Source organism: Carcharhinus amblyrhynchos, chromosome 17 (assembly GCF_965287045.1).
Source record: "Carcharhinus amblyrhynchos chromosome 17, sCarAmb.v2.hapA, whole genome shotgun sequence".
NCBI lineage: Eukaryota > Metazoa > Chordata > Chondrichthyes > Carcharhiniformes > Carcharhinidae > Carcharhinus > Carcharhinus amblyrhynchos.
Window position 1 is genome coordinate 13,773,944 of NC_137340.1, and position 23,900 is coordinate 13,797,843.

Consider the following 23,900-nt stretch of genomic DNA (forward strand, 5'->3'; position numbering starts at 1 on the left):
GTACTGTCTGGAGACAATACACATCTCTTTAAACTGTGATCAGTGCTCCTACCACTCACATTGTCAGCCACTTCAGGTCTTGAACAGCAGGTTAGGTGTAAGGATTTGCATTTTAATCAGTAATCTCTAAACTGTCTGTGCTTTATATGCTCTGTCTGAGGCCAGAACTCTCCATTCACCTGACGAAGAGGCTGTCCCCTCGAAAGCTTGTGAGAATATTATCAAATAAATAGGTTGGACTAAAACCTGGTGTTGTCAGACTTTTTACCGTCAGCAAGTCCAGCCCAATGGCTTAGAATTTCCTGGAGACTTGAGCCATTACAATTCTGCATCTGCAGCACTGGATTCAGGTAATTGTAACTTAAGTGAGGTAAACTGTTACTCATGTCATCACATTTCCTGGGATTTTTGTGCCACTCAGAAGTTGGCCACAAGTCTGCACCATCAGCCCCCTGCCCTCTCTTCATATCCCCACCCTCGCCCTGCCCATTTATCTGGATTTATGCCAGTTTACTCACTGCAGCAAATTGAGTGAAAAATAATAGTGCAGGTGAACACATCTAAAATTGAGTTCAAATTACGATCAAAAACAAAATGCCTGCTCTTTCCTGATATATTTGATTCTTAGCTGAAACCTACCGAAACAGTTCTTAATTCTGTGTGTACAATGTAGAGGGCTGCTGCAAGTTGAGTGAGGAGGGGAGAAATTCCTTGAGGCTTGCTGATAGGTGCGCAATATTCAGAGGGTGCACAGCACGCACCAGAAACCTGGAATTCAAGGTCCATCTCAAATTGAACATAAGAACATAAGAAATAGGAGCAGGAGTAGGCCATCTGGCCCTTCGAGCCTGCCCCGCCATTCAATAAGATCATGGCTGATCTGTCGTGGCTCAGTTCCACTTTCCCGCCCTCTCCCCATAACCCTTAATCCCCTCTCTTATCAAAAACCCATCAACCCGCTTCTTAAAAATATTTAGCGAGGCAGCCTCCACCACTTCAATGGGCAGAGAATTCCAGAGATTCACCACCCTTTGAGTGAAGAAGTTCCTCCTCAAATCCGTTCTGAACTGCCCCCCCTTTATCTTGAGGCTGTGCCCCCTAGTCCTACTGTCTTTTTTGAGCGGGAAGAGTCTTTCCACCTCTATCCTATCCATCCCATTCATCATCTTATACGTCTCAATGAGATCTCCCCTCATTCTTCTAAACTCTAACGAGTACAAGCCTAGTTTATTCAGCCTCTCCTCATAGCTCAACCCCCTCAACTCCGGTATCAGCCTAGTAAACCTCCTCTGCACTCCCTCCAAGGCCAAAATATCCTTGCGCAGGTGCGGCGCCCAAAACTGCACACAGTACTCCAGCTGCGGCCTCACCAATGCCCTATACAGCTGCAGCAAGACCTCCCTACTTTTATATTCAATCCCCCTCGCTATGAAGGCCAGCATCCCATTCGCCTTCCTGACCACCTGCTGCACCTGCAGGCTGGGTTTTTGCGACTCATGCACAAGGACCCCGAGGTCCCTCTGCACCGTCGCCTGCTGCAGTTTTTCGCCACGTAAGTAATAGTCCTTCCTACCATTCTTCCTACCAAAGTGGACCACCTCACACTTGCCAACATTAAATTCCATTTGCCATTTCCTGGCCCATTCGCCCAGCCTATCTAGATCCTTCTGCAGACTCTCCACACCCTCCGCACAATTTGCCTTTCCCCCAATCTTGGTGTCATCAGCAAATTTCGACACCCTACACTCGGTTCCCTCCTCCAGATCATCTATATAAATGGTAAATAGCTGAGGCCCCAGCACCGACCCCTGGGGCACTCCACTAGTCACCAACCGCCAATCCGAATAGCACCCATTGACCCCCACTCTCTGCCTCCTATTTGACAACCAATCCTCTATCCACGCTAACACCCTACCCCCAACTCCATGTCCTCTGACCTTCTGCAGTAACCTCTTGTGAGGTACCTTATCAAACGCCTTCTGAAAATCCAGAAAGACCACATCCACCGGCTCTCCTCTATCCACCGCCCAATTGAGACTTGAATCTGCTTTAAAGAATTCCAGCTAGGTCAGAGTTGACCATAGGAGTAACACAATTCATATCATCTTAAGGAACACTGAAATGACAAAACAGCTGCATTTTGAATAAAATCACATTAAATATTGTGGCTTGAGTCCCATAGGAACAATTTACAATAACCCAAGCATTATGCTGCATCACGAGAATGGCACACAAATGGGCCACTGGGTGCAATTTAGCCACACCAATGGTAGCTTACTATTAGACACACATTTATATAATGCAGTCTAGATGTGCACCAGTCCCCTTAGTTATTGTAATACTTTGACACACAATCAGAATAGGCTATATTTGTTGTGATTTAGTCCTGTACAGAAAGCTGAAACAATATACCCTGCAGGGCAGTGAAAATACTCGAGGAACATACAGAGGGATCTGGGTGTGCAGGTTCCCTTAAAGGGGCAACTCAGGTGGCTAAGTTAAGAAGGCATATGGCATGCTTGCCTTCATCAGCTGGGGCACTGAGTACAAGAATTAGGAAATTATGTTGCAGCTATATAAAACCTTGCTTAGGCCACATTTGGAGTACTGCGTGCAGTTCTGGCCATCGCACCACCAGAAGGACGTGGAAGTTTCGGAGAGAATACAAAGAAGGTTCACAGGATGTTGCCTGGTCTCAAGGGTGTTCGCTATGAGGAGAGGCTGAACAAACTAGCATTATTTTCACTGGAAAGACGGGGATATCTGATAGAGGTCTACAAAATTATGAGAGGCATAAATAGGGTGGATAGTCAGAGGCTTTTTCCAAGGGTTGGAAGTGTCAATTACAAGGGGGCACAGGTTCAAGGTGAGGGGGGGAAAGTTTAAGGGAGATGTGCGAGGAAGTTTTTCATGCAGAGTGGTGGGTGCCTGGAACATGCTGCCAGAGGAGGTGATGGAAGCAGGCACACTAGCAACATTTAAGAGGCATTTGGATAGGTACACGAATAGGGAGGCGAGAGAGGGATACGGACCGAGTAAGGGCAGGATGTTTCTTTTTAGTTTAGTTATGTCATTATTATCAGCACAGACTTGGGGCCAAAAGGCCTGTTCCTGTGCTGTACTTTGCTCTCTCTTTGACCGATGTTCCATTGATTAATTGTTTATCACAACGATGACAATACTGTCAGAACATTTCCAGCCGCTCCTCAACATCTATGTGGACGTTTGTCGATTTCTGGCCTACATCCTGTGATTTGAAAATCGAGTTGACATGAGATGACCCGACTGGAATATTATTGTGAGCAGGTAAACAGCCGATAATTTGGAAAGAGGTCAATTTATTTTGCAACACATTTAAACCAAACAAAGCAGTATGTATTTTGCACTGACTGCTGCACAGTGCATAAGTGAAGCTGAAACTGGTGATCTTGTACAAACAGCAGTTTATGCAAGGTCACTTAAAAAAAGTAAATGTTCAAGATATGATGCAGAGAATGCAGGTCATTATTTCAAAAGATGCTGGACTTTGATTTATATTAAATGGCAACCGAGAATCTGCAAACATCGGGAATTAAGCTTTTAAATGAGGTTTGAAAGTCTCAAAAAAATATTGCCAGATGATTAAAAACAATGCACATTGACCAGGAGTGTGACAAGCGTGCACTTAAAACTTTGTCTGTGCCTTGAAGAAATCAACGTACAAGATACAAACGCAGCAAGTTACATTAGTTACCAGCTGTTAATGAGCAAATTTACTTTCCAAATTCACAGTGGTTAATCTACTTTAGATTAAAACGAAACATCGCATCAAGGAAAACACGTAGGGATAGAGATGCTTCTCATTTCAAATGGTCAAACAAGAACTTGAATTTATTTAACACTTTTAACAGAGTAAAATATCTCAAACGAGAACAATAGCAAACAAAAATTGACACCTAAACACATAGCGAGATGAGGCCTCTTGAACAAAAGCTTGAGTCAAAGAGTCAGATTTTAGGAAAAAGGAAAGGAGTTGGAGAAGTTTCATGAAGAAATGCCAACACCTAGGCAGGTGAAGGCACAGTCATCAATGGTGGAATGATGAGCATCAGTGATGTGCAAGAGGCCACAGTTGGAAGAGTGCAAATGTCTAGGAGGTATTTTCATGACCGTTTCTTAGAGCAGCAAGTTCTACAGCCAGTCGAACAAGGAGGAGAGCTATTACTAGGTAATGTGCAATGAAACAAGATTAACTACCTCAGAGTTAAGGTGATCCTAGGTAGCAGTGATCATACTTAAGTGAATTTTGCCTTCAGTTTCAGGGAGGGAAAAGTCAGTCTAAGACTACTGTTTTAAACTTAAATAAAGGCAATTATGAGAGTATGAAGACCAAGCTAGTAAGATGGCCTGGGAATTAGGTTAAGGGATAGGCCATTAGAGATGCAGTGGCAGACATTTAAGGAGAAATTTCATAAAATTCAACAAATTCTCACCCAATTCCGATGAGAAAGGCTCCAGGAATTGAACGGATCATCCTTGGGTAAGGAAGGAAGTTAAAGATTAAATCAAATTAGCAGAAAAAGTGTACAATTCCATGAAGATTAGTGATAGGTCAGAAGATTGGACAGAATGTCAAAATGTAGCGAAGAAAGATGAAAAAAAATTAGGAAGTAAATAAAGCACGAAAGTCAGTTAGGTAGAAATATAAAAATACATAGTAAAGAATTTCCACAGGTATTAAGGAATAAAGTAACTAAGATGAGTCTTTATCCTCTAAAGTGTCTAGAGAATTAAAAACATAAGGAAATGGTGGATGAATGGAACAATATTTTGCATCTGTCCTTAATGTAGAAGGTACAAATAGCATCCCAGAAACCAGCCTCCCATCCATTGACTCTGTCTACACTTCCTGCTGCCTCGGCAAAGCAGCCAGCATAATTAAGGACCCCACACACACACTGGACATCCTCTCTTCCATCTTATTTCTTCAGGAAAAAGATACAAAAGTCTTAGGTCACTTACTAACCGACTCAAGAACAGCTTCTTCCCTGCTGCTGTCAGACTTTTGAATGGATTTACCTTGCATTAAGTTGACTGTTCTCTATACCCTAGCTTTGACTGTAACACTACATTCTGCACTCTTGTTTCCTTCTCTATGAACGGTATGTTTTGTCTGTATAGCACGCAAGAAGCAAGTATGTTACTATATGTGACAATAATAAATCAAATCAGAAATAATTATGAATCAAGAGCTGAAAGGGAGGGAGAAACTTAAAACAATTACAGTCATAAAGAAAGTTATTAAAATAAAATCTGGAATGTCCCCAGCTCCTGGTGGACTTCATCCTGGAGTCAAGCAGTGGTTTCTGAGATAGTAGATTGATTTTGATTTTCCAAAATTTCCTGGATTCTGGAAAACTCTCATCTGACTGGAAGATAGTGAATGCAACTTCCTCTATCGAAGAAAGGAGGGAGGCAGAAAGCAGAAAACTACCGGCCAGTTAATGAAACGTGTCATTGGGAATATTCTGGAATCGACTGCTGAGAGTATAGTGGGGAATTTAGAACATCTCAATGGAATCAGGCAGAGTCAACATGGTTCTGTGAAAGGGGAATAGGAATTGATTAATTTATTATAAGTTCTTGAGGAAGGAACAAGCAACGTGTTTAACGGAGAATCTGTGCAATGTCGTATACTTAGATTCTCAGAAGGCTTTTGACAAGGTGTCACATACACATTTCTACACAAAATAAGAGCTCTTGGTACAAGGGGGTAACTTATTAACATGGATAGAGAGGATTGGTTAGCCAACAGAAAACAAAAGTTGGCATAAATGAGCCATTTTTGGGTTGACAGAATGTTACAACTGGAGTGCCACAGGAATCAGTGTTGAGTCTCAACTATTTACAGTCTTAATCCATAAGTTGGATGAAAAGACCAAATGTAAAGTTGCTAAATGTGCTGTTGACATTAAGATGGGTATCAAAATAAATTGTGGAGAGGGTATAAGAGGTCTGCAAAGGAACATAAATAGGTTAAGTGAGGGGACAAGGTTTCGGCAGAGTATAATGTGGGCCCATTTTGGCAGGAAGAATAGAAAAGTTGCACATTAAACGAATGGAGAGAGAACTCTGTGGTAGATGGATTTGGATGCCCTGGCGCACGACTCACACAGTTAGCATACAGGTAGCACAAGCGACTAGGAGTGCAAATGGTATGTTAACAATTACTGCAGGGGTAATGGAGTATAAACGTAGGAATGTTTTCGTACAGTTGTACAGAGTGTGGCTGATCACACTTAGAGTATTGTGTACAACTGCGGTCTCCAAACACTCAATCACGATCGTCAGGTCGATCCTGCAGTCTCAAAAAGTCAACTGTCATTAGTTGCCAAAAATATGTGGGACTCAGGCTTCTTGTGATGCTGAGTGAACCTGCTCATTAGCTGTTCTACTGCAGTTGCCAAAAGGTAGATTAAGCAGGGTGAAGACAAAATGATGAGTGAGAAGTCAGGGTTATCCAAGAGTGCAAAAACCTTACATTTCCACCAGGAATAGAAAAGTGAATTTCTTTTTATGAATGTCGTAGGCAAGACAATTAGTCTCATTTGTCAACAGAGTGTATGTAGCCTTGAGTAAAAGGAGTAATTTGAAACCTAATCACAAGACAATGCATGCAAAATTTCAAGAAAATTTCCCATTAAACAGTGCCATTCAGACAAAGAAAGCTGGGAGTTAAAGGGAATATTGTAAGCTCAACAGTTACTCTTCTCAAAACATGTGACTAAAGGCAAGGATAGCAAAGAGACTCTTTCCACATTAGCCATCTGCTGGCAAAACATAAGAAACTGTTCACCGATGGACAAGCTCTCAAGGAGGCTTTAATGGCTGCTGATGATACCTTGTTCAAAGACTTTAAAAACAAAGATGAAATTATGAGAGCCAACAAGAGCATGCCACTTGGTACTTTAACAGTAGCCAAAAGGGTGGAATTGGTGTTAGAGGATGTGCCTCAGCAAATCCCCGCAAGACTTGGGCTAGGAATATTCCTCAGTGCAGTTTGATGAGTCAGTAGACTTTAGAGATACGGCCCTGCTGTTTTCATTCACATGGCATTCAAATATGCAACAACAAAGGAGAACCTCCTCACTCTCCTGCCAATCAAACAGAGGATATTAGGCAAGGATGTCTACAATGAATTTAAAAGATATGTGACTGAGAAAAACACAGTATCCACAGTATCACAACTGATGGTGCACCGTGAACGCTGGGTGTCAATGCAGACTTTGTTGCACTTCACAAAAACACCTTCAAATTTCCCTCCTTTGCCGATTGTCACTGTGCTATCCACTAACAAGCGGTGGCAAGCAAGGTTATTAACTTTTCTCATGTAATGGCACTGTCATCAAGATCAGCAACTCAATCCTTGCCAGGGGTCCGCAACTTCACTTGTTCAAATCGTTACTCAAGAAGCCTGATGCCAACTACGACAATGGAGTCTTCCAGAAGCTTTTTCATCTTCTCCCTGAAACTGGCACCTTGCTTAAATCAAGGAATGAGGCGTACAGCGAACTGTCAGATAATGTGTGGTTGCTAATCTTGACGTTTCTTACGGACACAAGCGCAAAATTGAATGAACTGAACTATGAGCTGTAGAGGAAGGACAGAGACTTGTCAGACACGATCAGTGCAGTGAATATGTTCAAGTTGCAACTGGGCCTGTGGTCCTCCCGGTTAAAGAACAAAATTACGTTTGTCTCAAATTATTTTCTTCGAGTAGACATCGGAGACATGACAGCAAAATTTCAGCAGGTCTTAGAACAAAACAGTGAACTTGACATGGAAATAATCACTATGCAAAATGACAAAGCTGAAAGCTAGGTCAAGGGACAAAGACTTTTAGGGACTTACAAACAAAGAGAAGTACCCTCTTCCTACATCCTGCACTCAAGGCGAAGGCCTACTTTGGTTCCACATATCTCTGAAATGATGGCTTTTTCCCAGCTGAAAATCATCAAGTCCAAGTATCGCACTCTTCTTACAGATGTCCATCAGATGGACTGTATGAGATTGGCCATCTTTAACTAAAACCCAGACTTCACAGCGCTTCATAGTTTGAAAGCACAAATGTCACACTAAGAATAGATAACTGTTATATAGGAGTACATTTTGGGGAGTTTTAGGAAAGCCTAATTTTTAAAAATAGGTCTTTACCTGAATTTTGATATTAAAAGGAATCTTGCACTTAAAAAATTTAGAAACCACTGGTGTACAGTTTCAATCTCCTTATTTAAGAAAGCATAATTTGTTAGCAGTTCAGAGAAGGTCCACTTTTCAGATATCTGGGACTGGGGAGGCAGGGGTGTATCTCATGAGGAAAGGTAGGACAGGCTGGGCCTGTATCCACTGAAGTTTAAAAGAACGAGAGGTAATCTTATTGCGATGTCGAGAGATGTAGTAATAACAGAGTTGTCGTGATGGGAGACTTTAATTTCCCAAACATCGACCGGAATATCCCAAGGGTAAGGGGTTTGGATGGGGAGGAATTTGTTAGGTGTGTTCAGGAGGGTTTCCTGACACAGTACGTGGATAAGCCTACGAGAGGAGAGGCTGTACTTGACCTGGTGCTGGCTAATGAACCAGGACAGGTGTTGGATCTCTCGGTAGGAGAGCATCTTGGGGACGGAGATCATAATTCTATCTCCTTCACGATAGCATTGGAAAGAGATAGGATCAGGCAGGCTAGGAAGGTGTTTGTCTGGAGTAAGGGGAAATAATGAAGACATCAGGCAGATAATTGGACGAATAAACTGGAAGGAGGCATTCTTGGGGAAAAATACAGAAGGAAGGTGGCGAATATTCAAGGAACGTTTGACTGGAGCTCTGCACGATAACGTTCCGATGAGACAAGGTGGTTTTGGTAGGGCGCGGGAACCGTGGTGCACGAAGGTTGTGGTGAACCTAGTCAGGAAGAAAGGAAAGGTGTATAAAAGGTTCAGAGAGCTAGGAGATGTTAAGGATCTAGAGGAGTATAAGGCTTGTAGAAAGGAGCTTAAAAAGGAAATTAGGAGAGCCAGAAGGGGTCATAAGGAGGCCTTGGCAGGTAAGATTAAGGAGAATCCCAAGGCCTTCTACAAATATGTGAAAAGTAAAAGGATGAGAAGAGTAGGGATAGGACCTATAAAAGGTGAAGGGGGAAAAGTCTGTGTGGAACCAGAAGAAATGGCAGAGGTGCTTAATGAGTACTTTGCCTCGGTATTCACAGTGGAAAGTGATCTGGGAGGTTGTACTACAGGTTTGCGGCAGTCTGAAAAGATTGAGTATGTGGATGTTAAGGAAGAGGATGTGTTAGAACTTTTAAACTCTATCAAGATAAACAAGTCGCCGGGACCAGATGGGATGTACCCCAGGTTACTGTGGGAGGTGAGGGAAGTGATTGCAGAGCCCCTGGCGATGATCTTTGTGTCGTTGATGGAGACGGGAGAGGTTCCAGAGGATTGCGGATGTGGTTCCTATTTTCAAGAAAGGGAACAGGGATAGCCCGGGAAATTACCGACCGGTGAGTCTGACCTCAGTGGTTGGTAAATTGATGGAGAGGCTTCTGAGGAACAAGATTTATGAGCATTTGGAGAAGTTTAGAATGATCAGAAATAGTCAACATGGCTTTGTCAAGGGCAGATAGTGCCTTACGAGCCTAGTTGAGCTCTTTGAGAATGTGACTGAGCACATTGATGAAGGAAGAGCGGTAAACGTGGTTTACATGGACTTCAGCAAGGCGTTTGATAAGGTCCCCCATGCAAGACTTCTTGAGAAGGTGAGAGGGCATGGGATCCAAGGGGCTTTGGCCTTGTGGATCCAGAACTGGCTTGCCTGCAGAAGGCAGAGAGTGGTTGTGGATGGGTCTTTTTCTGCAATGGAGGTCGGTCACCAGTGGAGTGCCCCAGGGATCTGTTCTAGGACCCTTGCTGTTTGTCGTTTTCATAAGACCTGAATGAGGAAGTGGAGTGATGGGTTAGTAAGTTCGCAGACGATACGAAGGTTGGTGGTGTTGTGGATGGTCTGGAGGGATGTCAGAAGTTGCAGCGGGACACAGACAGGATGCAAGACTGGGCAGAGAAGTGGCAGATGGACTTCAACGCAGATAAATGTGTAGTGGTCCATTTTGGTAGGACCAATGGGATGAAGGAATACAATATCAAGGGTAGGAGTCTTAGCTGTGTTGAAGAGCAGAGGGATCTTGGGGTCCGGGTCCATAGGACTCTTAAATTGGCCTCGCAGGTGGAGGATGTGGTCAAGAAGGCGTACGGCGTACTGGCCTTCATTAATCGACAGATTGAGTTTAGGAGTCGGGAGGTAATGCTGCAACTTTATAAGACCCTTGTCAGACCCCACTTGGAGTACTGTGTGCAGTTCTGGTTGCCTCACTACAGGAAGGATGTGGAAGCTATTGAAAGGGTGCAGAGGAGATTTACAAGGATGTTGCCTGGATTGGGAGGCATGCCTTATGAAGATAGGTTGAGGGAGCTGGGACTCTTCTCCCGGGAGAGACGAAGGTTGAGAGGCGACCTGAAAGAGGTTTATGAGATGTTGACAGGAATAGATAGGGTGGATTCTCAGAGGCTATTTCCCAGGGCTGAAATGGTCGCTACGAGAGGACACAGATTTAAGGTTCAGGGAAGCAAATACAGAGGAGATGTTAGGGGTAAGTTTTTCACTCAGAGGGTGGCGAGTGAATGGAATCAGCTGCCGTCGGTGGTGGTGGAGGCGAACTCGCTGGGGTCTTTTAAAAGACTTCTGGATGAGTATATGGGATTGGGGGTTATAGATAGGTCTATGGCTTAGGAGGTATAGAAGTGATCGGTGCAACTAGTGGGCCGAAAGGCCTGTTTGTGCTGTAGTGTTCTATGTTCTATGAATCATATAAGATTCTGAGGAGATTTGACAGACAGATGCTGAGAGGATGTTTTCCCTTATAGGGGAGACTAGAACTCAGGGGCATAGTTTAAGATAGGAGGCCTCCAATTTAAGATGGTGATGAGGAGAGAGATAGGAGTCTGGGAAGTCCCTTCCCCAGAGGCAGGGTTATTCAATACTTTTAAGGCATAGTTAGAAAGATGCTTGACTGAAAAGGGAGTCAAAAGGTGTAAGGGGTAGACAGGAAAAATGTACGGAGGCCACAATAAGATCAGTCACAATCTGACAGACCAGAGCAGGTTCAAGGCGCTGAAGAGCCCGCCTTTGTTCCAAATTATTCTGTGTACACATTGGATGGGATTTGAGAGATAGTGAGCCGCTTAAGATCTGATTAAACGTGTGGAAAGATGCTCAACTTGAGATCAATCAATACTCCAAACATCCACACCAATGTACCCAAGCAATAGTGTTCCATAAATAGTGGAAATAAATACAGGAACAATAGTGTTCCTCTTACAATCGGAAATCTGGAAGCTTTACTTGGTTTCCACAATATTTATGGGATCAATAATTGCTCCAAGTACAGTACATTGCTTTTTGCAATTTGCATAGAATTTTACGATGTCCTTTTTATTATGGTGGGATATGCAGCTTATTGGTAAGGCTGGATTTATTGCCCATCCACAGTTGCCCACAGAAGGTGACGCTGAGCTTCCAGAAGTTGCTTCAGTCTTCAGAGTGGAAGTGGACTAGAGATTCTACATAGATTACAATTTCAACAGTCCAGGTGATTAAAATTTAGTTGCAAAATTATGTAGTTGTACAACAAATGAGGTTAACTGTACTGCATAAAACATTGATGCCTTTCTCCCAATGTTGTGGGATCCAACAGGCTGAGGTCTCAACACGAAACAATGCAACGACATTTTTAGCTTGGGCAGGGGGTTTGACTGATCCACTATTTAGCGTTTTATTTCAGTGAATTTTCAATCTTGGCAGCGATAAATTCTGACCTAGTTAAGCAGGCAAAGGGTATTATTCCAACAGCACCAGTTCTGGCTCAGTGGGCACACTCTCATCTCCAAGTCAGATACCTGCGAGTTCAAGGCCCACTCCAAAGACCTGAGCACAAAAAAAATAATTCCAGCGCAATGCTGAGGGAGTGCTGAACTATTGGTGATGTCATCTTTCAAATAAGGCACTAAACCAAAGGCTCTGTGCTCTCCCAATTTCAGTTAATATCTTAAATAGCAGCAGGGAAGCTCTCCCTGTCAATATAACTGACATTTCAGTAATGAGGCCCAAAGTGCCTCTCAGGCTCTTATGGCTGCTCACAAATAGGAAGGAGAAGACACCCAGAGTACTGCATATCATTTAGGTCACCTTACTTAAGGAGGAACACACTGTATTGGCATTGGAAGCACTTCAGAGAAGGTTCACTAGGCCGACTCCTGGGATGAAACGATTGCCTTTGCAGAAAGCTAAACAGATCTGTCAGCAGAACGTGGGAGGTTGGGTTGGGTGGGGTGGGGGGGGGGGGGTGTGAAGGTGGAAGAGACAGATGATTATGCTGACGTAAGTTAGACTAGCTTGTTAAGCAGAGAACCGCCCGGAGTGACAGTTATCTGTCAATCACCTGAAAGCAGTTGGGTCAAGTGGTGCTAATTAGTGTAGCAAGGAGTTAAACCAGATATGACGACATGGCGGGTCTGTAAAAGAGACAGGCTTTTCAAACTGCAGAGTCAGTAAGGGGTACATGAGGATGAAATGTCTCCTTTGCCATTGTAACAATTCTGTGATTCCAAGATACTCAGTAGAGATAAGATGAATGAATGAGAGGTGACCTTATTGGAACTACAAGACTCTAATGGGACTTGACAGGATAGATGCTGAAAGGCCATTTTCCTTTGTCGAAGAAATCCAGAACAGAGAAAACAGAGACCTCAAAATAAGAGGTCTCCCATTTAAAACAGAAATGAGGAGGAATTTATTTTCCTAAGGGGATCACTAGTGTTTATAATTCTCTCCTGCAGTGAGCAGTGGAAACTGGTTCATTGAATATATCCTAGGCTAGGTTAGTTAGATTTTTGACCAAGGGAGTCAAGGATTATGAGGGACAGGCAGAAAAGTGGAGTTACAGTCACATCAGATCAGCCATGATTTTACTGACAAGTAGAGCAGGCCCGATGGGCCAAATGGACTACTCCTGCTCCTATTCCTCCTGTAAATGAGTGAAACAGGACTGTTTCTCTCACTATCCCAGCCATCCTTAGCAAAGGGCCAAATAAAAGAGCAAGCCTTCAAAGGTGAAAGTGTCCAAATTGCCATCCCCAAGTGCTAATGGACTTAGGGTAAATAAGTCAGGAAAGTAAATACATGGTTGAATGACATGAAAGACAGTAGGTAAGGGGACCCTATTTTGTAGACACTGACATCAACATCAAGACAAGAAATTGGATTGCTAGGATGGGGAAGATCCCATTTAAATTGGATTCATAATCTGAGCCATAAAAACAACCAGAGCTGTGGAATGACTGTAACGCAATCAGGAATAATAGCAACCTAAAGAGCGAGAATTAAAGACAGCAAAGATCAAAATGCAAAGGGTGACAAATGACAAAGCACCCAGGAACAGAACAGGTTAACAGAAGTTAACAACTTGGCTGTTAAAACTAAGCAGCAGTGATAAACGGCATATTAGATTACCTAAATGGCAGTTTACTGATTATCAACATCAAAAATGATAAGTCCAATTGTGAAAAATATACTCATAGGACACATGGGCAAGGTGGGACCAGTTAAACAGATAAGAGTTCTGTACACCACTGCGCAGAACTTAAGATGAAAGTGAGAAATTTAGATTAATAATCTTGTATAGTAGCCACTATGATTCTGGGCTAAATGTTCTAGGCAATAAGGTCTTTAGAAAGGACATGTAAAATTAGGAGTGGAGGAGAAATGTTTATGAAAGACTTTTAGAGCAGAGGAAAGGATTTCAGTGAGGGTGATCAGACACTGGAAGCATTATGGTTAGAATTAAGCAGGAGCTAGAACAACTTGGCTATGGAGCACAAGCCTACATCCAGGATGTCCATCAGGGTTCACAGCCTTGGCAGCATTTTGTACTTTCACCGATCTAATATCACACAGAACAAATCAATTTGGCTGAAGACTGAAACCTGTGATGCTGGGACCTCAGGAGATGTGTCACTCTCTCGACACCTCTGATTGAAGATGGCTGCGAATGCTTCAACCTTGTCTTTTGTATCAGATGCTAGGTTCCATCATCACTGAGGATATTTGTACCTCATCCTCTGGTTAGTCATTTGATTTTCACCTCTGGACATGGCAGGACTGCACAGTTTTGATCTGATGGTTATGGGATTGGTTGGGGTAGAATGCTGCTGGAGTCAAGGAACAAATCAGCCACAATCGATTACAACAGCCAAAATGACTTCAGCAGCTGACTGCCTTAAACTGTTCCTCAATTTCTATAATAGCACCATTAATTTTTCAGCATACTTCACTCCCCTTTTATATTGGTAACATTTTAAAGATTTATTTGTAATTTACTTGAAGGGGGATATTGGCCAACTCGTATAAGGATGATTCTATTCAGTTCAATAGAAGTTAAATCAATAATTTGTTGCTTCTGGGAATGAAGATGATATTGCAACTAAGCATCTGACCAGAATAGTGCTGAGTACATTCCATGCCAGTTTGAGAAAATGAAGATTCATTAAGACATTCCACTTGTGCATAAATGTAGAGATGGCTTCATTCAGGTGACCTGACTGGGAACCTCACCGGGAGTGGACAGCTACCTAACAGTGCATCATGCATAAAGAACCAAGAAAAGCAAGTAATCAAACTTTTGCTTTCTTACCAAGATAAGTCAGGAGAGGTAAGTAACGACGACGAGAATCTTCTCACGTTTAGTGCTAACGTCAGATAAGATCCAATGGGTTTTTTTTATTCCTGAGGCACAGTAGTTAAGCACTGCTGCCTCATAGTACTAGTCTGCCCAAGCCTAGATATTGCCAAGATCTTGCTGCATTTGCACATGAACTTTTCAACATCTGAGGAGTTTGAAATGGTGCTGAACATTGCAATCATCAGTGAAAATACCCACTTTTAACAGGATGATGGAAGGAAGGTCATTGGCGAAACAACTAAAGATGGGCTTAGGACACTACCCTAAGAAACTCCTGTAGAGATGTCCTGGAGCTGAGATGATTGATCTCCAACAAACACAACCATCTTCCTTTTACGCCAGGTACAATTGCATCCAGCAGAAGTTTCCCAAAGACTATAGCTTTGCTAGAACTGCTTGATGCCATACTCAGTCAAATGCAGCCTTGACGTCAACAGCAGTCACTCTCACTTCATCCCTGGAGTTCAGCTGTTTTGTCTATGTTTGAATTAAGGCTGTAAATGAGGTCAAGAGCTGAGTGGATCTGCAGGGACCCAAACTGAGCATCCACGAGCAGATCATTGCTAAAGCAAGTGCTGCTTGATAGCACTACTGATGACCCTTTCCATCACTGATGATTGAGAGTTGAGTGATTGGGTAGTAACTGGCTGCATTGGATTTGTCCTGTGAGTGTACAGCACATATGTGGGTAAATTTCCACATTGGTGGGTAGATGCCAGCGTTGTACATATTGGAACAGCTTGGAGAAGGGCATGCAAGTTCTAGAGCACAGGCCTTCAGTACTACTGTCAGGCCCATAGTTTTTGCAATTACCGGTGCCTTCACCATTTCTTGATATCACCTGGAGTGAACTGAATTGGCTGAGGTCTGGCATCTGTGATGCTGGAACCCTCCAGAGGAGGCCAAGGTAGATCAGCACGTCTGGCTGAAGATTGCTGCGAATGCTTCAGCCTTGTCTTTTGCACTGTTGTGCTGATCTCCCCTATCATTGAGGGTGGGGATATCTGTGGAGCCTCCTCCCCAGTGGAGTTATTTACTTGTCCACCACCATTCACAGCAGAATGTGGCAAAACTGCAGAACATGGAAAAACTGCAGAACTTAGATCTGATCCTCTCCTACAGAATTATTTAGCTCTATCACTTGCTGCTGGGCATGCAAATAATATGGTTGCTCCTGGCACGCCTTCCTGCATTGAACCAGGACAGATTTCCTGGCTTGCTGGTAATGGTAAATGAGGAGTATGCTGGGGCTTGGGGTTACAAATCTGGTTGAGTACAATTCTGATGCTGGCCCACAACATTTCATGATTATCCAGTCTTGAATTGCTGGATCTGTTCGAAATCTATCCAATTTAGCACAGCGGTGTTGCCACACAATACAATGGAGGATATAAGAACATAAGAACATAAGAACATAAGAAATAGGAGCAGGAGTAGGCCATCTGGCCCTTCGAGCCTGCCCCACCATTCAATAAGATCATGGCTGATCTGTCGTGGCTCAGTTCCACTTTCCCGCCCTCTCCCCATAACCCTTAATCCCCTCTCTTATCAAAAACCCATCAACCCGCTTCTTAAAAATATTTAGCGAGGCAGCCTCCACCACTTCAACGGGCAGAGAATTCCAGAGATTCACCACCCTTTGAGTGAAGAAGTTCCTCCTCAACTCCGTTCTGAACCGCCCCCCCTTTATCTTGAGGCTGTGCCCCCTAGTCCTACTGTCTTTTTTGAGCGGGAAGAGTCTTTCCACCTCTATCCTATCCATCCCATTCATCATCTTATACGTCTCAATGAGATCTCCCCTCATTCTTCTAAACTCTAACGAGTACAAGCCTAGTTTATTCAGCCTCTCCTCATAGCTCAACCCCCTCAACTCCGGTATCAGCCTAGTAAACCTCCTCTGCACTCCCTCCAAGGCCAAAATATCCTTGCGCAGGTGCGGCGCCCAAAACTGCACACAGTACTCCAGCTGCGGCCTCACCAATGCCCTATACAGCTGCAGCAAGACCTCCCTACTTTTATATTCAATCCCCCTCACTATGAAGGCCAGCATCCCATTCGCCTTCCTGACCACCTGCTGCACCTGCAGGCTGGGTTTTTGCGACTCATGCACAAGGACCCCGAGGTCCCTCTGCACCGTCGCCTGCTGCAGTTTTTCGCCCCGTAAGTAACAGTCCTTCCTACCATTCTTCCTACCAAAGTGGACCACCTCACACTTGCCAACATTAAATTCCATTTGCCATTTCCTGGCCCATTCGCCCAGCCTATCTAAATCCTTCTGCAGACTCTCCACACCCTCCGCACAATTTGCCTTTCCCCCAATCTTGGTGTCATCAGCAAATTTCGACACCCTACACTCGGTTCCCTCCTCCAGATCATCTATATAAATGGTAAATAGCTGAGGCCCCAGCACCGACCCCTGGGGCACCCCACTAGTCACCAACCGCCAATCCGAATAGCACCCATTGACCCCCACTCTCTGCCTCCTATTTGACAACCAATCCTCTATCCACGCTAACACCCTACCCCCAACTCCATGTCCTCTGACCTTCTGCAGTAACCTCTTGATAATATCTTCAATGTGAAGACAGAACTTTGCCTCCATAAGGACAGCACATTAGTCACCTCTACCAATACTGTCAGATTTACACAGTGGCAGACAAGTTGGTGAGGATGAAGTCAAGCATGTTTTTCTCCTCACCACCTTCCGCAGACCCACTCAGAGTACATTCTGCTTCCACACCATCCTCAATGCTTCTTCCAACTGATGTTCAACATAGAATCCCCATAGTGCAGGTGGTCGTCATTTGGCCCATCTAGACTGCACCAACAGAATCCCACCCAGGCCTATCCCTGTAACCCCATGTATTTATCCTGCTAGTCACCCTGCCAATAAGGGTCAATTTAGCATGGCCAATCAACCTAATCCACACATCTTAGGAGGAGGACTGGTTCATCAGCTGACATGGGGAGGTGGCAGTATATATGGTAATCAACAGGAGGCTTCCTAGCCCATGTTTGATCTGATGCCATGGGACTTCGTGGAGTGCAGGATTGATGTTGAGGACTCAGGGCTATTCCCTCCCAACTGTAAAATCACAGAATTGTAACAGTGCAGAAGGAGGCCACTGTTGTACCACCATCTCTGCTGGATCTGTCTTGTCAGTGGTCCACTGGGTCTCTAGATTACTAATCCAGCAATAACATCACTATCCCACCATGCTCAAGCAACATCATTATGACAAATAATCTAGTCATTGCTGAGTTATCCCCGCATTTCAATAATGACTAGACTTCAAAAGTTCTTAATTGGCTGAGAAGTGTTTTGGGACGTCTTGAAGTCATGACAGGTGCTATAAAAATCCAAGCTTTTCTTTTTGTTATTTTCATAACTCGATTGGTCAATGAATGGTTTCTATTTATACAACTTAGAAATGGGCATTTTCTCTTACCCACTTATTAATTGTAGATAAACACACCTTTAGAAAGAAGGAAAAAAATCAGTGCAATGAAAATGATAAAGCATTAAAGAGCAAGAGTCCTTTAATTTAGAAGTGTTTTAACAGAAAGTTCAATATGTCCAGAATTAGCAAGTGTATATTTGAATGGCATTTTGCAAAGTTCTCATGAGAACGCAAATCTCTTCAGTATTCTATTAGCTTTGTTAATTGCGCTTCTGTAAAATAGAAGGTCAGGTGCTGGAGATGGGGCTAGGAAGAACCACTAGACTGAATCCAATTAGGGGCCTGTGTCGAGTGGACACTGCAAGTTTACTAAGACTCAGGAGGTCACTTTCAACTTCATTTTTCGTTATTTCAACATGATACACAGTATGTAAACAATTATGCTTCCTATAGGCAATACTTCATACTTGTCTGCATGAAGCCTGATCTGCCAATCATTCATCCACATTTACGTATTGTATTTAACTCCTATTGTAATGTCTGAGCTACCTCCTGTTATTTCATTGTTCTTTTAGCCTCACCTACAATCATGACAAATTTACAATAAATTAGAAACAGTAAATAGGCCCTCAGCACCAATCCCTGGGACCCCATGCATTGTACTTCATGCCACTCCCAACCCAGCATAATTCCGTAAATATCTAATTGCTTTCTATTATTCAGCCAAATTAGTATCTGAAACTACACCCTGAATTCCCACAGCTTTCAATGTAAATAATAAACTTTTCTGTGGAACTTTGAAATGCCTTTCAAAAGATTAACACAACATCTTGTGTCTTAACCCTTGGCACGTCACTGCCGCAAAGAAGTAAAATGGTGGGTAAGGAATGGTCTTCCATTTAGGTAGGATTAGAAGCACAGATCAATCAGCCCAACTGATCTATGCTGGTGTTAAATTCTCCCAGCATAACCTTCCCTTGTTTCCTTCCTGATTCATGCATTGAAGAGGAAAGCCTGATGAATCCATGCTCCTCACTTCAACCACCCCTTGTGCAGCATGTTACACAATGTTAGTCCCCCACCACGAGTTAAAAGATTTTTACTTGATCTACTGTATCAAACCTTTCCACACTCTTAACTTGTAGCAAGACATCCCTTAGGCTTTCTTTTTCTACAGAAAAAGATGCCCCAATCTATCCTGATATTTAGAATCTCTCAATTATAGAATCAACTTTTGTAAACCTTTTCTGTGCCTTATTCATTGTCTTCATATCCTTTTTGTAATAAGTGATCCAGTACCATGCTTCATACTCTAAGGTCCAAGACAAATTAACACAATTCCTTTCCTTTTCAATTTTTTTGTTTTACATAGTGCTCTTTAATATGAAACCTTTGAGTCTGTTATTGTACAGAGAACCTTGCTGATAATCCATTCCACTAATTTACACAGTCATATCTGGGGCAGGTGACATAGCATGTTTCATGGCAAATTTTGCTAGCGCTGACATTTATTTACTGCCTGCTATTTCTGCACGAGTATCCCAATTTTGTACATTTGCCTCCTGGACACATCTACAAAAATACTCTGGTGTCTGCTCAACAATAAATGGTCTACAACAACTTAATTTGCAGGGTTAGAATCATATGCTCTTACAACAATGCATCACAGGGGGATGACAACATCCAGCCCATCATGCCTCTTTGGAATAACTATCCAATTTGTTCCATTCCCCTTCTCTCTCCTCACTGCACCTCCAATTCCCTTTGAAAGTTGAGACATAGTGTTAAAGTAATAAGTCTCACAATGCCAGGTTAAAGTCCAACAGGTTTATTTGAAATCACGAGCTTTCGGAGCACTGCTCCTTCATCAGGCGAGACAAGGAGCAGCAGTGCTCCGAAAGCACATGAATCCAAATAAACCTGTTGGACTTTAACCTGGTGTTGTGAGGCTTCTCACTGTGCCCACCCCAGTCCAACACTGACATGCTGCGTTAAAGTAAGTTACTTACATGGCTTTTTAGCTTCTTTCCATTTCATATCTTCTTTCAGCTTCATTGTAATTAGAACTGTCAGAAGGCCCAGCAAGTACTTTTTGTTAAAGTCGCAAAACAGCAAATGTGCCACAAGGAGAATTCAAATCAAACGTGGAGACCAAATATATTATATTCGACATTTAACAAACTTTCCACTTGCAAAGTGGACCAGAGAACTTGTTTCTGCACTTTGACAGAAATGAAGTTACCTTTCCCCTGGTGTCAGTGGGTGTGGTTTACATGCAGTGGTTTTATTGGCCATGACTGCCAGCTTATGGAGTCACCAGTGATTACTAACAACGAACCAGAACCTCCTGAGGAGACGCGACCCAATCAGACAGATCAGCACTGCAGGGAGACAGCTACAACAAAGCGCCCTCATTCACTGGGGATTGGACTACACTACCAAATATAACCACTGACAACACACACTAGCAACTACAGATATCCGGCATTAAAGACTCTGCAGGATTTTTCCAATTGTTCTTTATGAAACAGCAACATAGCTGCTGCCGTGATCGTAGTGGCCGTAAAGTGAATAAGTCAAGCGCTCAGCTCATGAATGACAGATCTGTACTTCCACATCAACACCATCATCTCATCTTGCAGACTGGCACTGCACACGATCAAAATCTCCTTACCCCCATCCACCCTCCTCACCCTACTACCTCCTCCCCACCTCTTCATCCCCCTCGCCCTCTCTGCTCACTACACCCCTTTACCCCCTCCACATAACTGCCCCTTACAGCCACTCCCCCTCCATCCTAACACTTCTCCCCTGCCCCCTCCGCCTTATGCCCCTCACACCCCTACCCTTCACAAACGATCCCTATCCCCTCCTTTACACCCTCTACACACCCACCCCCTAAACACAACCCTTCCCTCTTTTACACACAGATCCTCTCCCCCTCTTTAATACACACAGATCCCCCCCTTTAATAGACACAGATCCCCCCCTTTAATACACACAGATTTCCCCCCCCTTTAATACACAGATTCCCCCCCCCCTTAATACACAGATCCCCCCCCCCTTAATACACACAGATCCCCCCCTTTAATACACACAGATCCCCCCCTTTAATACACACAGATCCCCCCCCCTTTAATACACACAGATCCCCCCCCCTTTAATACACACAGATCCCCCCCCCTTTAATACACACAGATCCCCCCCCCCTTTAATACACACAGATCCCCCCCCTTTAATACACACAGATCCCCCCCCCTTTAATACACACAGATCCCCCCCCCTTTAATACACACAGATCCCCCCCCCTTTAATACACACAGATCCCCCCCCCCTTTAATACACACAGATCCCCCCCCCTTTAATACACACAGATCCCCCCCCCTTTAATACACACAGATCCCCCCCCCTTTAATACACACAGATCCCCCCCCCTTTAATACACACAGATCCCCCCCCCTTTAATACACACAGATCCCCCCCCCTTTAATACACACAGATCCCCCCCCCTTTAATACACACAGATCCCCCCCTTTAATACACACAGATCCCCCCCCCTTTAATACACACAGATCCCCCCCCCTTTAATACACACAGATCCCCCCCCTTTAATACACACAGATCCCCCCCCCTTTAATACACACAGATCCCCCCCTTTAATACACACAGATCCCCCCCCCTTTAATACACACAGATCCCCCCCTTTAATACACACAGATCCCCCCCCCCTTTAATACACACAGATCCCCCCCCCTTTAATACACACAGATCCCCCCCCCTTTAATACACACAGATCCCCCCCTTTAATACACACAGATCCCCCCCCCTTTAATACACACAGATCCCCCCCCTTTAATACACACAGATCCCCCCCTTTAATACACACAGATCCCCCCCCCCTTTAATACACACAGATCCCCCCCCCTTTAATACACACAGATCCACCCCCCTTTAATACACACAGATCCCCCCCCTTTAATACACACAGATCCCCCCCCCTTTAATACACACAGATCCCCCCCCCTTTAATACACACAGATCCCCCCCCCTTTAATACACACAGATCCCCCCTTTAATACACACAGATCCCCCCCCCCTTTAATACACACAGATCCCCCCCCCCTTTAATACACACAGATCCCCCCCCCCTTTAATACACACAGATCCCCCCCCCTTTAATACACACAGATCCCCCCCCCCTTTAATACACACAGATCCCCCCCCCCTTTAATACACACAGATTCCCCCCCTTTAATACACACAGATCCCCCCCCCCTTTAATACACACAGATCCCCCCCCCTTTAATACACACAGATCCACCCCCCACCCCTTTTTAAACACACCCCTCCTTTTTATACACGCATCCCCCTTTTTTCTACCCCCCCCCCCCGCGGTGCGGCTGTACGGAGCGCTGCTGCGGCCCCCTCCCCGGGGTCACTCACGGGGTCTGCTCCTCCGGCCCGAGTCCATCCTCCTGCGGATGCGGCATTTCTTGGCGGGGGATCCGCGCTCCGACTCCGGGCTGCGGCTGCTGGGCCCCGGGTGGAAGCCGTTCTGCAGCCCGTTGGCACAGGGCGGAGCGGGAGCCCCGTGAGGCGGATTCCGGGGCTCCGTGTCCATGCTGTGGTCAGCGGTCAGTGTCCGGAGTCCGGACTCGGCTCCGGCTCCGGCTCCTGGCGGCCGCTCGCGCTGCCGGGGTCACTGGCGGTCATCCCGGTTCCGCCTGACGTCACCCGGCCAGCCGCACCTGCGCACTGTGCCCCCACTGCTTCAGCTTCAGAACACCCAACCTCCTAGTCATTACCCCCTAAAATACCCTCCTCCACTCAGCCACCCAATAATTACCCCCTAAAATACCCTCCTCCACTCAGCCACCCAATAATTACCCCCTAAAATACCCTCCTACACCCAAACTCCTAGTAATTACCCCCTAAAATACCCTCCTCCACCCAGCCACCCAATAATTACCCCCTAAAATACCCTCCTACACCCAAACTCCTAGTAATTACCCCCTAAAATACCCTCCTACACCCAGCCACCCAATAATCACCCCCTAAAATACCCTCCTTCACCCAGCCACCTAATAATCACCCCCTAAAATACCCTCCTTCACTTAGCCTCCTAACAATTACCCCCTAAAATACCATCCTAAACCCAGCCTACTAATAATTAACCCCTAAAATACCCCTTCTTCACCCAGTTCCCTAAATCATTACTCTTTCGATACATCCTTTACCCAACTGCCAAATAATTACACCCTAAAATACCCCTCCACCCAGCCCCTGAATAATTATGCCCTAAAATTCTCCTCCTTCACCCAGCCCTCTAATAATTACCCCAAAATACCCTCCTTCACTCAGCTCCCTAATAATTACACCTAAAATTACCCTATTTCACCCAACTTCCAATAATCGCCCCCTAAAATACTCTCTTTCACCCAGCCCTCTAATAATTACCCCAAAATACCGTCCTTCACCCAGCCCCCTAATAATTACCGCCTGAAATACCCTTTTTCACCAAGGCCCCTAATAATTATCACTAAAATACCTCTCTTTACCTAGCCTCCCAATAATTACCCTTTAAAATACTCTTCACCTTGCCCCCTGTTAATTACCCTCTAAAATACCCTCCTTCACCTAGCCTCTAATAATTATCCCCTAAATTACCTTCC

General features: G+C 44.4%; 1 protein-coding gene across 3 annotated transcripts in view; it reads right to left on the reverse strand.

Annotated features, from left to right (window-relative positions):
- The window catches only part of LOC145354335 (pantothenate kinase 1), a 71,433-nt gene extending 48,507 nt beyond the window's left edge, over positions 1 to 22,926 (reverse strand). The window contains exon 1 of one of the 3 annotated variants that reach the window (XM_080205505.1): positions 22,672 to 22,923. In XM_080205505.1, the coding sequence (XP_080061631.1) occupies positions 22,672 to 22,849 (178 nt within the window). In that variant the 5' untranslated portion in view covers positions 22,850 to 22,923. Of the gene's footprint in view, positions 1 to 20,237; positions 20,411 to 22,671 lie in introns of those variants that run through there. The other 2 variants (XM_080205506.1, XM_080205507.1) reach the window with 2 other exon arrangements.
- Between the last annotated feature and the right edge of the window lie 974 nt (positions 22,927 to 23,900).